The sequence below is a fragment of the Aotus nancymaae genome, unplaced genomic scaffold (genome assembly GCF_030222135.1).
Source record: "Aotus nancymaae isolate 86718 unplaced genomic scaffold, 86718_ANA_hifiasm-v0.15.2.pri h1tg000014l, whole genome shotgun sequence".
NCBI lineage: Eukaryota > Metazoa > Chordata > Mammalia > Primates > Aotidae > Aotus > Aotus nancymaae.
In genome coordinates, this window is record NW_026988425.1 from 82724950 (window position 1) to 82740291 (window position 15342).

Sequence of the window (15342 nt, forward strand, 5' to 3'; positions counted from 1 at the left end):
ACAGATTTATCATAACTTTTAATGATTTCAGCTGTTTTTCTCTGATTTTTTTTTTCCCTAGGACAGATCTCTTTCTAGTCTTATTGATCCCATTCCCTTTTCTTGTTTTTTGTTTGTTTGTTTTTTGAGACAGAGTTTTGCTCTTGTTGCCCAGGCTGGAGTGCAATGGCACGATCTCAGCTCACCGCAACCTCCGCCTCCTGGGTTTAAGCGATTCTTCTGCCTCAGCTTCCCCAGTAGCTTGGATTACAGGCATGTGCCACCACACCCAGCTAATTTTTTTGTATTTTTAACAGAGATGGGGTTTCTCCATGTTGGTCAGGCTGATCTCGAACTCCTGACCTCAGGTGATCTGCCCACCTCAGCCTCCCAAAGTGCTGGGATTATAGGCATGAGCCACCATGCCCAGCCATCCCATTCCCTTTTCTAAAAGGAAGGTATTAGACTAGATCTCAGGGATGCTTCCTAACACTCATATGCTAAGATACATCATTTAAAGTTTTCAAGTATATATGACTAATGATAGTTTTTAAGTTGATATGAAAAAATAAAGATTTCTTCTCTTCTTCAGCCCAGTCTTTTCTTGTGTCCACTTTTTATGTACATTACATCTGAGATCCTATTGCCAAACCACAGAGGGGTGGGTGAATTGCCTGGACTGGATGGGGCAGTAGTAAGTTAGGGAGTTGAAGCCATCATCACCTTACCTGTCAAAGGTGGGTGAGTGTGAGAACTTCAACAGACAGTTGTCACGTTTTTATTTCTCTACATGTTTTGCTTTCCAAAAGTATTTTGAATCAGCTATGCTAATTAAGGGGTGCAGTTTTATCTTTTGCTTTAAACTGTTGATTTCCTTTTATATGTGATCCAATAAATCTTAATCATTAATAGTGCCTTTCAGAATTTGCCCACTCGTCTGGTATAACTAGTTCTGATGGCTGGGAATAAAGGAAGAGGACGTGCTGCTTATACCTTTAATATTGAAGCTGTTGGATTTAGCAAAGGTGAAAAGTTACCTGATGTAGTGTTGAAACCACCCCCACTATTTCCTGTAAGTATATGAACAGCTGAATTCTCATAGTGTGTTTTTTTATTTTTCAGAGAATATTAAAATTTCATATAGGACTTGATATATCATTATGTATCCTCAAGTATAAGAAAGTAAAGGAGAGTGTGTTTCACTTACCTTTGATTTAAATATTTCCATGATCTGCTTTCTTAAAATATAGAAAACAAAACTGTATACATCTTTCCATGAATATATGTGAACCAGTAAGATTAGTTTTCAATTCTTACAACTTCTGTTGGTGTTATTGATCTATTCCAATGTCCAAATAATAGTTTAAAAAGTCATTAGGTTTTATAATGGTTCTCAGTTCCCACTCTATCATGACTTCACTTAATGATTTTCTTCTCGTCTTGTATTTATAGAATTTAATTTTGCTCTTTCGTATATCACTTGACTTTTTTCCCCACTGAACTTTTTTGCTTAGTTTAGTGTTGTTTTAAAATTTAGTGAGTATGCTGGAAGCATAATTTGCATAACATGTACTGTTTTCACTTTATATTTAGTTTAAAATGTATCCAGGGATCTACCTGTCTCACACAAGGAGTTTCTGCTTTTTGCTCTTGATATTTTACCTTTTTGATATTTAGCAAAGACAAATATCTCAGGTATTGGCATAATGTCACTTTACAGTGATTTTTAAAACAAGCTCTTTTTCATGTATGAGATTACTTCTAAACACTGGGGACGTTAGTACATAGTATTTCTTTATACCTGGAATAAAATTAAAATTCCTTACTACTGGATAAAAGGCTCTGCCTGATCTCTCTGTTCTGATGTCTCTCTGACTCTTTTTCCTACCACTGTCCTTCGCATTCCCCAGCTACACTGGTCTCCTTGTGCCCTCAGGCCTTTGCCCCTGCTGGTTCCCCACTGCAACCATCTCTTCTCTTCAAATGGATGTCTCCCTGATTTTATCCCAATCTACTCAAATGTGACTTCCCCTAGAGGCCATGCACCCTGTGTAGATTCCACCTCCATCCTCCATGCTCTGGTAGTCACTTTTCCTTTACCAACCTTCATTTATTTTTATGTTATTTATCACTAAGTGAAATTGTGTATCACCTCATTTGTTTACTAATTTGTTGTGTGTTTCTTTCCTAGAATGTAAGTTCTCTGTAGGCAGGGACTTTGACTTGCTTATCATGGTATCTGCTAAAGTCTAACCATGTTGGGTACTCAATAAGTAGTTATAGCATGAATGAATACATTCCTAATCAAATTTTGAAAATGTACCCTATCTTTATCCTCTGAAACTAGAAATATCTTTACTGTGTACACTAGAGACCCACTTGTTAATGAATATATTTGTGTAAATATATACACACATACAAATGCATATTTGTATATATGTATATGTGTGTATAATTTTTAAAACTTGAAATGCAGCTTCAAACTCTGTCTTTGCAATTTATTCATTATATGGGCTTACAAATTGTTCATGTCTCAATTTCTTCACTGTGAACGGAGAAATATTGGTAGTCCTTTCAACGAGATAATGGATGTTGAATATTGAGTACATCCTAGTCATGTTAACCACTTACTAAATGAAAACTGCCGCTTTTTTTTTCCCAGTAACACCATCACTAGTTGAGGTTAATAAGAAACTAAAGCATCTGCTCTCATTTGGGTACCTTAATTTTTTTTTTTTCTTTTTTTCTTTTTGGTACTCTAATTTTTAAAATAGAGAATCACATAGGTCAACAGACTGTACGGCAAAATGATTACTGGGTGTAGTTTCGGGGCCAATAGGAAAATACGCATCTTTCTTAACTCTAATATAAGAGCAAAGCAGGAAATGGGTTAACAGGTTAAATAGACTACAGAAGTTCATCTTTTAAGTTGATTGTAAAACTTAGTGCCTGTAAAACATACTATTTCAATAAAACTGCTGTTTTCTATAATACAGATAAAAGAGATACTAAAATACGTAATTTATTTGAAAAAAAAACTTTGTCTCTTAATTTAAACAGGATACAGATTATAAACCAGTGCCACTGAAAACAGGAGAAGGTGAAGAATATATGCTGGCTTTGAAACAGGAGTTGAGGGAAACAATGAAAAGAATGCCTTATTTTATTGAAACACCTGAAGAAAGACAAGGTACCATATTGGAGTCTTTGATTATATGGTTTAATGTTTACAGATGAAACAGTGTTTAAGCACAAGATATATAATCATTTAATGATTGATTCAATTCAATAAAAAATTAAGTACTTTGAAAAAACACATTTATGTTGATTTAAAAGAAAAAATAAGCTTTTTGATATTTTTAGAAATTCACAATAATTTTATGTGTTAAGTTAAAATTATGAAAAACAGGAAAATTTTAAAAAGTAAAAATTACCCATGCTTATGTCTAGAGGACCACTGCTAATATTTATTATATTCCAGATTTTTTCTTCTGCATGTATATTCTCTTTACAAAACTGGTTTCATATTACTTTGTATCCTCCTTTTTTCACTCAGTAGCATATTAGCATTTTCACATATCCTTCTTATTCGTGGAAAATATGACTTTTAATGACTGTGGTAGTCTACCCTGTGGATGTAATATTATTAACTGAACTAATTTTCTGCTTTTTAAAGATTATTTCCAGTTTTTTGCTTGTATATCTAATGTTGTGATTATTATTATACAAACCTTTATACATGTCTCTGATTATTTAATATTTAGGTTGAAACATTTTTTAAGCCTTAATTTTATTATATATATATTTGATATGAATTAAAATATGTATTCATTGGTGATGCTTAAGGCAGAAAAGAAAAATTATATTTGGAGAGGGCTTGACAGTCTCAGACTAGAAATGGGAAGTGGTTTTACAGGAAAGGAAGCCATTCCTGAGTAGCTATTTAGCACAGCAGTACTATATTGATTTTTTTTACTTTCTGCCCTTGATTGTTGAAATTAGAGAGATTGATATCATCTTTGAGTTCACGAAACAGCATCATTAAAACATGAGAAATTCACATAGTGTCATCTAATTCCATTAGTATTAAAAATGCATTCCATTTTTCCCCTCTCTAGAATAATTTGAATTGGCTGAGTCAAAAAAATGAAGCCTTATGTAATGATCTTAGCATGTGCTTATAAATATAGGAAGCATTTTAGATAAGTTCATTTAATTCTCAAAACATAGCTGCTCAAAGTTATATAATGGTTTGATAAGAGATATTTTATCTCAAAAATACTTATTATTATTTTTTTTTGAAATTGGAGTCTCACTCTTGTTGTTCAGGCTGGAGTGCAGTGGTGCAATCTCGGCTCACTGCAACCTCCGCCTCCTGGGTTCAATTGATTCTCATGTCTCAGGCTCCCAAGTAGCTGGGATTACAGATGCGAAGCACCACGCCCAGCTAATTTTTGTATTTTTAGTAGAGACAGCATTTCACCATGTTGGCCAGGCTGGTCTTGAACTTCTGACCTCAAGTGGTCTGCCCACTTCAGCCACCCAGAGTGCTGGGATTACAGATGTGAGCCACCGCACCCAGCCTAATACTGAAATTTTTAACTTTCATGATTATGTTGCGTGCCTTCATCTGTTTGAGTTCCAAAATAAAACTTCTCATTTTAAAGATTTTAAAAAGACCAAATAAACTAATCAATATTCATTCTTATTAGAAAAAATACTAATGCAAGATATACTTTAGTCCTTTTAAAATTGATCATTTCTCTATGGCACAGATTTACTTAACTGAATGTGGTTGTTATTGAAACACATGTCTAATTTAAAAGTACATCAAATGAGACTGAGTGCGGTGGCTCACTCTTATAATCTGAGCACACTAGGAGGCCGAGGTGGGCAGATCACCTGAGGTCAGGAGTTTGAGACCAGCCTGGCCAACATGGGGAAGCCCTGTCTTTATTAAAAATACAAAAATTAGCCAGGCATGGTGGCATGTGCTGTAGTCCCAGCTACTCAGGAAGCTGAGGCAGGAGAATCACTTGAACCTGAGAGGTAGAGGTTGCAGTGAGCTGAGATCACGTCACAGTACTACAAGTGAGACTGTCTCAAAAAAAAAAGTATATGAGATCATTAAAGCATTTATGAGTCTTTTAGACACGGATATTAAAAACATAATTTTGTTGTTGATCTGTGGCAGTGGTTGGCTCGTACATAGATTAAGGGAGCACTTTACCTTTGATAACTATGCAATAAAGTATTTAAAAATGTAAGGGTTTTTTTGCTTTTATTCTTTCAGGAGAAAACTATCATATGAAATTTCCAAATTGATACAAGCACATTCTCCCTGAGATCTTCATGTTTACTTCTGCCTTTTTAAAATTGTTTTATTTTTTATTTTAGAGAGGAGGTCTCGCTTTGTCACTCAGGGTGGAGTGCAGTGGCACAATAATAGCTCACTGCAGCTTCCAAACTCCTGGGCTCAAGTGATCCTCTTACCTCAGCCTCTTGATTAGCTAGGACTACAGATGCACACCACCATACCTGGATAATTTTTTATTTTTTTACTTTTTGTAGAGACGGGGGTCTCGCTTTTTGGACCCACTGCTCTCGATTTCCTGGCTTCAAGTGATCCTCCCATCTTGGCCTCCAAATTGGTGGAGTTCCAGGCATGAGCCACTGCACCCAGCCTAACTCTTTTTCTTGATATAGTGTGTTTAAAAAACAAACTCATGTTAAAAATAAAGGTTTTTCTATAAAATATATACATTTATAAGTGCATATATAGGTTTACATATGTATATATGTGCATGCATAAATGTATATAATAACCATGCTATGAGTGAAAAAGAATTGGCCAGACTGAACAGAACTACCCTAGTGTCAGAGAGAACCATATTCTGGATAGAGATGTTGCATGACTGCACCTTTGCCAGGTGCATCACTTGCCATCTGTGTGCTTTAGGAAAGAGAGACTTACGGACTACTGTAAAGAACTACATTACTAGACATCAGGACAGACAAATAGGGTGGGAGATTTCAAGACTTCCTGATTGTCAAGTGACTGCTGGCTCAGGGCATTGAGATCAGTCCTAAAGAACATAGGACATGGAATGAACTTATTTCATGTTGTGATGTCTTCAGAGTTTGTTTTTAGTGTTTTCAGGTAGAATTTTAGAAATGATTAGTATTTTCTTCGCATTGAAATTTGTTATTTATATAACAAAGGAAAAACATCAATGAACTAAAATGATGTTCCCTGGTGTTTTTCCTTTGTTAAATAAATAACTGTAGCTGTAAGAGGATGTAGAGATCATCTGGTCCAGTGGTTCCCAGCTCAGGTTCCTGAACTACAGGGTCCTCTGAGGTAAAAACATGATTCTGATAGTGGTAATGGTATATGTAATAAGCCATTTTCAGAACCTCGAAGCTTGATGGAAATTATACATTTACTTAAATATGTCCACAGGTCTGTTACTGAGTAAATGGAATTTGGCTTCCTAATTCTTGTTAAACCATCAGTGTCCATGAGACTCAATATAAATTTTTGAGGTTTTTTTTTGGAGCAGTTCTTATTGTTTGTATGATTGATATTCATAACTTTTATTCTTGCATAGAGGTTTTCTAAAGAACAAGCAGAAATTTACCTGAAAAAAGAAAACTCGTTTTATCTTAGCATGCCGTATCAGCCCATTGGACCCTTTTATATATCTAAGATAATTATGGAATCTGAGTGATCTTATTTTTTCTCTATCTTGAAATACCTTGCTACTTTATCATCATAGATATTATCTCATCATCATTCATCAGATATTTCCCACTATGCTGAAAAAAAGAATAAATACAAAAAATGGGAGAATGATGAAATTGTGGTGCAGTTGAAATAAATCATCACTATTATGTTATCATATAGTTTTCCTGTTTCTTTCCTTTGGACAAGTTCCTAATGCTTGTCCAAAGTATTACATCTGTTTTTTAAGAAGATATAAAGTGTGCAGAGACCTTCATATTTGTAGTTGCTCTGTTTTAATTTTCATTGAATACAATTGAAAATTTCAACAATTTTTAATTTTCTGCTCATAATGTCCAAAATTGACAGAAAGAGACGTTCCACAATTCTTAGACGAACCGAAAGATGAATTCAAAGAGATAAATAGCTCTCTGGATGCTAATGATGATGATGAAATTGATTTTATAAGCAAAATATCAGACTATGAGTCTTCAGTGTCTTCAATGAATTTTCTCAAATTCGAGAATCAATAAGTAAACTCTGTATCTCTAAGAATTAAAAAGGAATTATGGTGGCCTTGTACAGTTAATCTTTGAAAAAGACCTCTCAATACCCATTTCTAAAATGCATTCTAGCCTGGGCAAGAAAGCAATACTCCCATTCTGTCTCTCTCTTTCTCTTCCTTTTTCTTCCTCTTCTTCATTCTTTTTTTTCCTTTCTTTCTTTCTTCCTTTAAAAAAAAAAAAAGAAAAAGACCTTTTCATGTAATACTTTATAACAAAAACCTGGAACATCCTGTTTGCTAAAATGAGGTGATCATTTTTGTTTTGTTTTATATTTGTGCACCAGAATTAATTTGATGTTTGTAACTGACAAATGCTGAAAAAGAAGTGGATTGTGCAGACATGAAATCATTTTTTGGACTGATCATGTTAATTGGCAATTATAAGTTTAATAATGAAAATATTTTGCAAGTATAAAGAAGATCGGGGAACATCTTCTCTTCAATAAAAGTATGAGAAATCAAAGTTTTTAAAGTATTGCATTTTGGTTATGTAAGTACAAGAAGAATTGGAAGTAGTGATAAACTAATCTATTAGGAAATGCAGATGATACATGTATGAGGAAAAGAACCAAAAGAAATTATAAGTTAGAACCTATTAAAGATGTGTTTGGAATTGGGGATCAGGATGTACAGAAGGCATATATTCTAGATTTGTGTGTGGCAACTGATGCACGAAAAAGTGCATTCAAATGACTTTGCCCATTTTGGTTAAATTTTCCTTCAAAACCACTAAAACATGGAATATAAATTTGAACTTCCTATACTTAATTACTTAGTAAAATCTCTAATAGCTTTATTTATTTTCATTTGAGACAGGATCTCATTTTGTCAACTAGGCTGAAATGCAGTGGCATAATCTCAGCTTACCGCAGCCTCCACCTCCCAGGCTCAAGCGATCCTCCCAACTGCCATAACTTCCCAAGTAGCTGGAACCACCAGCATAAGCCACCATGCCCGGCTAATTTTTGTATTTTTTGTAGAGATGGGGTTTCACCATGTTGTTCAGGCTGGTCTTGAACTCCTGTACTCAAGGGATCCAACTGCCTCGGCCTCCCAGAGTGCTGGGATTACATCTTGAGCCACTGTGTTGGGCCTAGTTTTATTGATTTTTTTTTTTTTTTTCTGAGCTCGAGTCTTGCTCTGTTGCCCAGCTGGAGCACAGTAGCGCAATCTTGGCTCACTGCAACCTCCGCCTCATGGATTCAAGCAATTCTTCCGCCTCAGCCTCCCAAGTAGCTGGGACTACAGGTACATGCCACCATGCCCGACTAATGTTTGTATTTTTAGTAGAGACACGGTTTCACCATGTTGGCCAGGATTGACTCGATCTCTTGACCTCATGATCCACCTGCCTCGGCCTCCCAAAGTGCTGGGATTACAGGAGTGAGCCATCGCACCCAGCCTTACTGATTTTTAAGTAATGGTTTTACTGAGATGTAATCCACATATGTAAAACCTACTTTTTAAAGTGTACAATTCAGTGACTTTTAATATAGTCACAGAATTGTGCAATCAACACCACTATTTAATTTTTTTTTTTTTTTTTTTTGAGACAGGGTCTTGCTCTGTCACTCAGGCTGGAGTGCAGTGGCATGATCTCAGCTCACTGCAACCTCCTCCTCCTGGATTCAAGTGATTCTCTTGCCTCAGCCTCTTGAGTATCTGGAATTACAGGCACACCACTCCTGGCTAATTTTTTTGTATTTTTAGTAGAGATGGGGTTTCACCATGTTGGCCTGGCTGGTCTCGAACTCCTGTCCTCAAGTAATCTACCCACCCTGGCCTCTCAAAGAGCTGGGATTATAGGTGTGAGCCACTGCATCCAGCCACTGTCTAATTTTTTAGAAGCTTTTCATCATCCAGAAAAGAAATTCTGTACCCTTTAGTAGTCACTCCCTATTCTTCCCTCCTGACAACCCATGGCACCAGCAATCTGCTTTCTGTCTCTACAGATTTATCTGTTCTGTCCATGTCATGTAAGTGGAATCGTGTAATATGTGTCTTTTTTAGACTGGCTTCTTTCATTTGCCATAATGTTTTCAAGGTTCATCAATGGCTTAGTACATACGAGTGCTTCATTCCTTTTTCTGGCTGAATAATATTCCACTGTATGGATATGCCACATTTTGTTTATCCACTCATCACTTGATGGGCATTTGGGTCAGTTCACTCTTGGGATAATGTAAGTTATGCTGTCATGAACATTCATGTACATGTTTTGTGTACATATGTTTTCATTTCTATTGGGTATAGACATAGGATCATATGGTAACTATATTTAACATTTTGAGGAACTGTCAAACTGTTTTCTAAAGTGGCTGTACCATTTTACATTCCCATCAATAATGTATGAGGGTTCCAATTTCTCCATATCCTTGACAACATTTTTTTTTTAATTCTAGCCATCCTAGTGATTGTAACACAGTATCTCATTGTGGTTTTGATTTAAATTTCCTTAATGATTAATGATGTTGGGTATCTTTTCATGCTTTTTGTCTGTTTTTGTATCTTCTTTAGAGAAATGTCTATTCAAATTCTTTACCCCTTTTTAATTGGGTTCCAATAATTGGTTTTTAATACCTCTTTACTCTTATCTATCTTTTTTATTTATTCTCTGTATTTCATTATTTGAAATTAACTTTAAAATATTTAAAATATAAAAAATGTTCTATTGTACCCAGAGAAAAAAGGGTAAACTTTTTTTTCTGGTATACTGAGCGTTAAAATTATTTAAAATATGGAATCTGTTTTGGAAAAATTCTACAAAAAAAAAGAAGTCATTGTGTTACAAATGCTAGGAATCTCTCATTTATGCTGACTTCCTTTTACAGATGAAAAAGTTGACAAGATTAGTTAAAAACGTTTGACCTGATGTCAAGCAGTGAAAGTATCTAGAAAAAGCTGATCTCTTGGTCTGTTATCTACTGCTTATTTTAGTTATCTTTCTCTAATACATGATTATATTATTTGGAAGCATATTCTTGACATAGAAGAAAAATCAGTACATATTTGGTCCTTGACTTTATATCTATTCATCTTTAGTATTATCTTCCCTTTTCATGCCTAACTCCTGAACTGCTTTTTATGATGAACATGGCTTCAAGTTTTTGTGTGATAGTGTTGCTTTCCAACTTGTGCTGCTGGGAAATAGTTTGTGTCCTCCTGATGGGTGTTTCTTGTGATGAGGTGGACAAGTCTGAAGCAAGAGCCACAGTTGTGGCTTTACTGGTTTTGGCAAGCTCAGAGGGTCCCTGCAGAGTTTTCAGCAGTTGGCATGGAAGGCTTGCAGCTTGCTCATTTATCCCTCAGATCGGTAACCCCTCACCAAGTCCAGCCTTGCCTACTCCTACCCTTTTTACCATTCTCTTATGTACAAATGTGGGAAACTCCCTGTATGTGAAATAAAAAATGTTGTCTGTTGTTTTCAGTTATCTTAAAGGAATGACGTAAGTTCAGGGTTACTCGTGATTTTCCTAATGAGCTCTTTATTCTTTTTTTCCCCTAGATATTGAAAGGTATAGTAAAAGATATATGAAGGTGTACAAGGAAGAATGGATACCAGGTAACTACAAAACACTCAGTATGAAAACAGTTTTTAAAGGCTGTCTCATAAAGGATAAGTTTTCTATTTTTACCAAAAGAATATTGAGTCTGGTTCTTTTATTGTGATTAATTAGTAATATAACTCTCTTGGAAACTAAGGTGAAAATAGTTTTATGCTAAAACAAGGAAGAATTGAAGTGCTTTTGTGGAAGTTCTTAAAATATATTTTTTATAAAAAGGACAGGGCAAACAAACCCTTTTGATTTTCTAATTTCATTAGCCACAATCACAATTTTAGTTTGAAATGCCAAAAAGCACAAGTACTATGCTCCTGAGCAATTTTAGAGCATTTGAAGAGAAAGCAAAAATCTAGTTTTAAAGATATTTTAAGCCAAGCTCATGGATCTTCCTTTCTTATCAGCAGGCATAGACTATTTTTAGTTGTTAGGTTTCTTTTTCAAAATAACTGTATCTAAAAAGAAGCTTTACCTTGGTTATAGGCAACTTAGAAGGGGCTGTAAAGGAGCCCTCATCCCACTCATTCATTTTGCAAATAAAAACAGTTGCCATAGAAATAAAGTGACCTGTCAGGCCACATGGCCAATACTGTTAGAACCCAGGTCTTCTCGTTTTAATTCATATTCTTTTTATGTCTCTGTCCTTGGTCTTTTATGGAAACTGCCCTTTTGTAAAAACATAAATGGCATTAACAGCATTATCATTTTTACAGATTATAGTACTATCTTTTCAATGTGGATAAGCTTGGGCACCCTGGAAACAACTTAGGTCTCTCATTTCTTCCATTTCGTTAGTATTCATCTCTCAAATGTTTCTCTTTACATACTCCATCATGATCTAAAATGAATAGTTTACAAAAACTAAAATATATTCAAAGCAAAATTTATTAGTTCAGGTAAAATGACTTGAGATTTAAATGTTTTGTAAAAATGCACTGAAATTTCCTTATTAGCAGGTAGTATTTTTAAACCAATTTTTCTGTTGCTTCAATTTTCTGCTTAACTATATGCCTAAAAATTAAGAGAAAGTGACACATTAGAGGAATTATTTAGCTAATGCAAGGAAAATGTATTCGAGGACATTTATTTTTGACAGCTATTTATATTTTTAATTTTAAAGTTTTCAGATATTAGAATTGCTTATTTCATTTTGCATGTGTTGGGATTGTGGTATCATACTTTGGAAAAAATATTTGTTGCATAAGAAATATATCAACTACATAATATATCAACTACAGAAAACTTACAAAATACAAAGTAGTCAAATAAATCAATATAAATAATACTTAAAATTTGTTGTAATTCCAACACCCACAAATAATTACCATAAGATTTTCTTCCCAAAAAATTTTATAGCACTATTTCAGAGCTACTTTAATAAACTTTTTTCTTTATAGGAAAATATATATCATTGTCTGTTATATTTGGATTTTGTTTTGTTATATTTCAGGCTAAATTTGTACAGTCAGATTCCAAGGCACTTTATTGTCATTGCCTGGATAACTGTTGTTTCCTTCAAATAGTTATGTCCAATGCCACTAATTCCTAGAGGAAATTGCAATTTTTTAATTTTTTGTTTCACATACAGATTGGAGAAGACTTCCAAGAGAGATGATGCCAAGAAATAAATGTAAAAAAGGTACATTGACTAATATAATAGTAATTCAGGTAGGAAAAGGTTATTTCTTACATTCTGTTAATATGGACTTATCAACCCAAAGTTATACTTACTGTTCTTAATGCTTTTCTTAAAGTATTTTGAGCCAGACAAGAAGGCTCATGCCTGTAATCCCAGCACTTTGGGAGGCTGAGGTGGGAGGATTGCTTGAGCCCAGGAATTTAAGACCAGCCTGGGCAACATAGTGAGAACTTGTCTCTACAAAAAGTTAAAAAAAAAAAAAATTAGCCAAGTGTGGTGGCATGTACCTGTAGTCCCAGCTACATGGGAGGCTAAGGTGGGAGAATCACTTGAGCCCAAGACGTGGAGGCTGTGGTAAGCCAAGAATGCACCACTGCACTTAAGCCTGGAATACAGAGCAAGACCCTGACACTCTTTCTAAGACCCTGACTCTCTGTCTCTCTTTGTCTCTGTCCCCACCATATATATTTTGCTAAAGCTTGTTTTTTGTTGTTTATCTTTTGGGTGTTTATTATTATTTTCTTAGCTGTCACTTTTTCTTTGTGTGTGTCTTATTTTTAAATTTTATATATTTTTAAAAATTTCAGCATTCATTTTATTCATTTCATTTTACATGTGTTTAGATACATTTTAGATACAGGGGGTACATGTGCAGGTTTGTTAAATTGGTATCTAACACCCAGGTAGTGAGTGTACTACCTAATAGGTAGTTTGTTAAACCCCCCCCGCTTCTCCCCTCCCGACTTTAGTGGTCCACTTTGTCTGTTGTTCCCATGTTTATGTCCATGTGTGCTTAGTGTTTAGCTCCCACTTACAAGTGAGAGCATGCAATATTTGGTTTTCTGTTGCTGCATTTATTTACGTAGGATTGTCCTTCAGTATGGAATTGTGGATGTGCTAAGAAAGACTTTTCAATTGTTGTAGACCTTTTCATTTGCATAACTGCAGATTTTTTATTGTACTGGCTACATTATAAATTATTAACTAAAACATTTTAAAATTGGGAAACCAATAAAATAGAGCATTATGCTGTATAGAAGAATGCCAAAGTGAATGTTTACAGTTTGTTTTCCTTTAGTAATTCCATTCAGTAAATAGTTACCTATTATTGCTAGACATTGTGCTGACAGGAATAAAACTGAGCAAAGTGGGAATAATCCTTGTCCTTATGGAGCTTGCAGTCAAATAGGGTAAAATCATTAAACAAAAACACACTGTCCTCATTGGGAAGTATTCTTTGAGGAAATGGAATTGGAGTTGAGATTGAAGGAGTAGGAGTTTACTGAGACACAGTTGTAGGAAAGAAAGTAGGGAAATACCAGGGTTGTGGGAGAAAATCAGAAGTTCAGTTCAAAGGTGTTACTTCTGGATCCTTTGAAATATACAAATAGAAATGTTAAATATATTGTTGGATACAGGGGAATGGACCTCAAAATGGAGATTGTAGTCATTATCAGAGATATGATCATAGAGGCCAAGAGAAAGGATGAGATGGCCTAGGGCAGAATTAGGTAATTAGAAGAAAGGAAGGCCTAATCCTGAGCTTAGAAGAATGCTAACATTTAATGTGTTGGTAGAGGAGATTGAATGGCAAAGAAAGGAACTGGTAAGAGAGAGGGAGGAGGAGAACCAGGAGAGCAGAGTAACACAAGCTAATCTGATATTTCAGAAGGTCGTCAACAGTGTTAAAAGATGTTAGACAGTTTTGCTAAGAGGTCAAATAGGTTGAAGATTGGAAAATGTTCACTCATCTTTAACATGTCGGTCATTGGTGACGTCAGTGAGAGCTTTTTGAAAGATTCTCGAAGGTAGAATCCAGATTGGAATGGCTGAACCGGTAAATGGAGCTTAGGAAATGGAGACAGCTAGCATAGATGAGTCTTTTTAGAATTTTGCGATGAAGAATGAAGAGTGGAAAAGGAAGGTATCCAGAGAGGTTAAGAACAGTCGGGTTATCAACAAAGAGAAGGAATTCCCACTCCCCTTTTTAACCCTTCATTGAGGTACAATTGACAAATAATAAAATGCACATATTAGAAGTACATTTACATTTTTTGCACGTATGTATTTAAGGCAGAAGTATTTTTATTTTATTTTAAAGATATAGTATATAACAGCCTTTAGCCTGAATGCAAATATTTTGAGATACGACAGTTTATCTTCTTTTATACCCTTGGTTTTTATTGAGCAAATATATTACTTTCATGAGAAAATACATGTGCATGAATGATACTGATCACGTCCTAGGGGATCACAAATCCGTAGTTGACTTTAAATCTGAAAAGAATGTGTTCATTTTGGAAGAGTTAATGTTTTCAAATATGTCATCCCTGGGATTTTATACCCACATTAAGCATTAGTAAAAGCTCCCGATGTATCAGGATTTCCATTTGTTAATAAAGCAACAATAAAACTTTGTTTTTTATTTTGCTCTGGTATGTTTTGTAACATATTGTGTAATTTTTGTGTCTTGTTTCTGTAAGTTTGTATTCTCCTTTTTGTTAAGATGTCCTCCATTGATTTACATGAAAGTAAACAATAACAATAGAGTCAAAGGATGAAAACAGTTGTTTCCTGAAGAACCAGCTACTGCCACATGTTTATAGAAACTATTCAAATATATGCAGATACTTGGCCAAAGATGGAAAAAAAATAAGTTTACTTACCTGGCCATATTCTCTCGTATCCCTTTAACAAAGGTATATGTTATAAAATTAAATAATTTTCTAACAAGTTCTTAGAAAAAGACTTCATGAGTAGAATACATTATTAGCTAATGTTTTTTGGCATCAATATTTATTGAGATCTTGTTTATATGTGATGCTATATTTTACGTGTTACAGTTTTTATTAAGCAGTCTTTGCCCTCAAGGGGG

At 34.7% G+C, this 15342-nt stretch overlaps 1 protein-coding gene across 3 annotated transcripts in view; it reads left to right on the plus strand.

Annotated features, from left to right (window-relative positions):
- Positions 1 to 15342, plus strand: part of POLR3G (RNA polymerase III subunit G) — a 38787-nt gene that overhangs the window by 10903 nt on the left and 12542 nt on the right. For all 3 annotated transcript variants that reach the window (XM_064376125.1, XM_012477600.3, XM_012477599.2), the window contains exons 2-5: positions 892 to 1051; positions 3040 to 3169; positions 10774 to 10830; positions 12417 to 12467. In XM_064376125.1, coding sequence (XP_064232195.1) covers positions 935 to 1051; positions 3040 to 3169; positions 10774 to 10830; positions 12417 to 12467 — 355 coding nt within the window. In that variant the 5' untranslated portion in view covers positions 892 to 934. The remainder of the gene's footprint in view (positions 1 to 891; positions 1052 to 3039; positions 3170 to 10773; positions 10831 to 12416; positions 12468 to 15342) is intronic.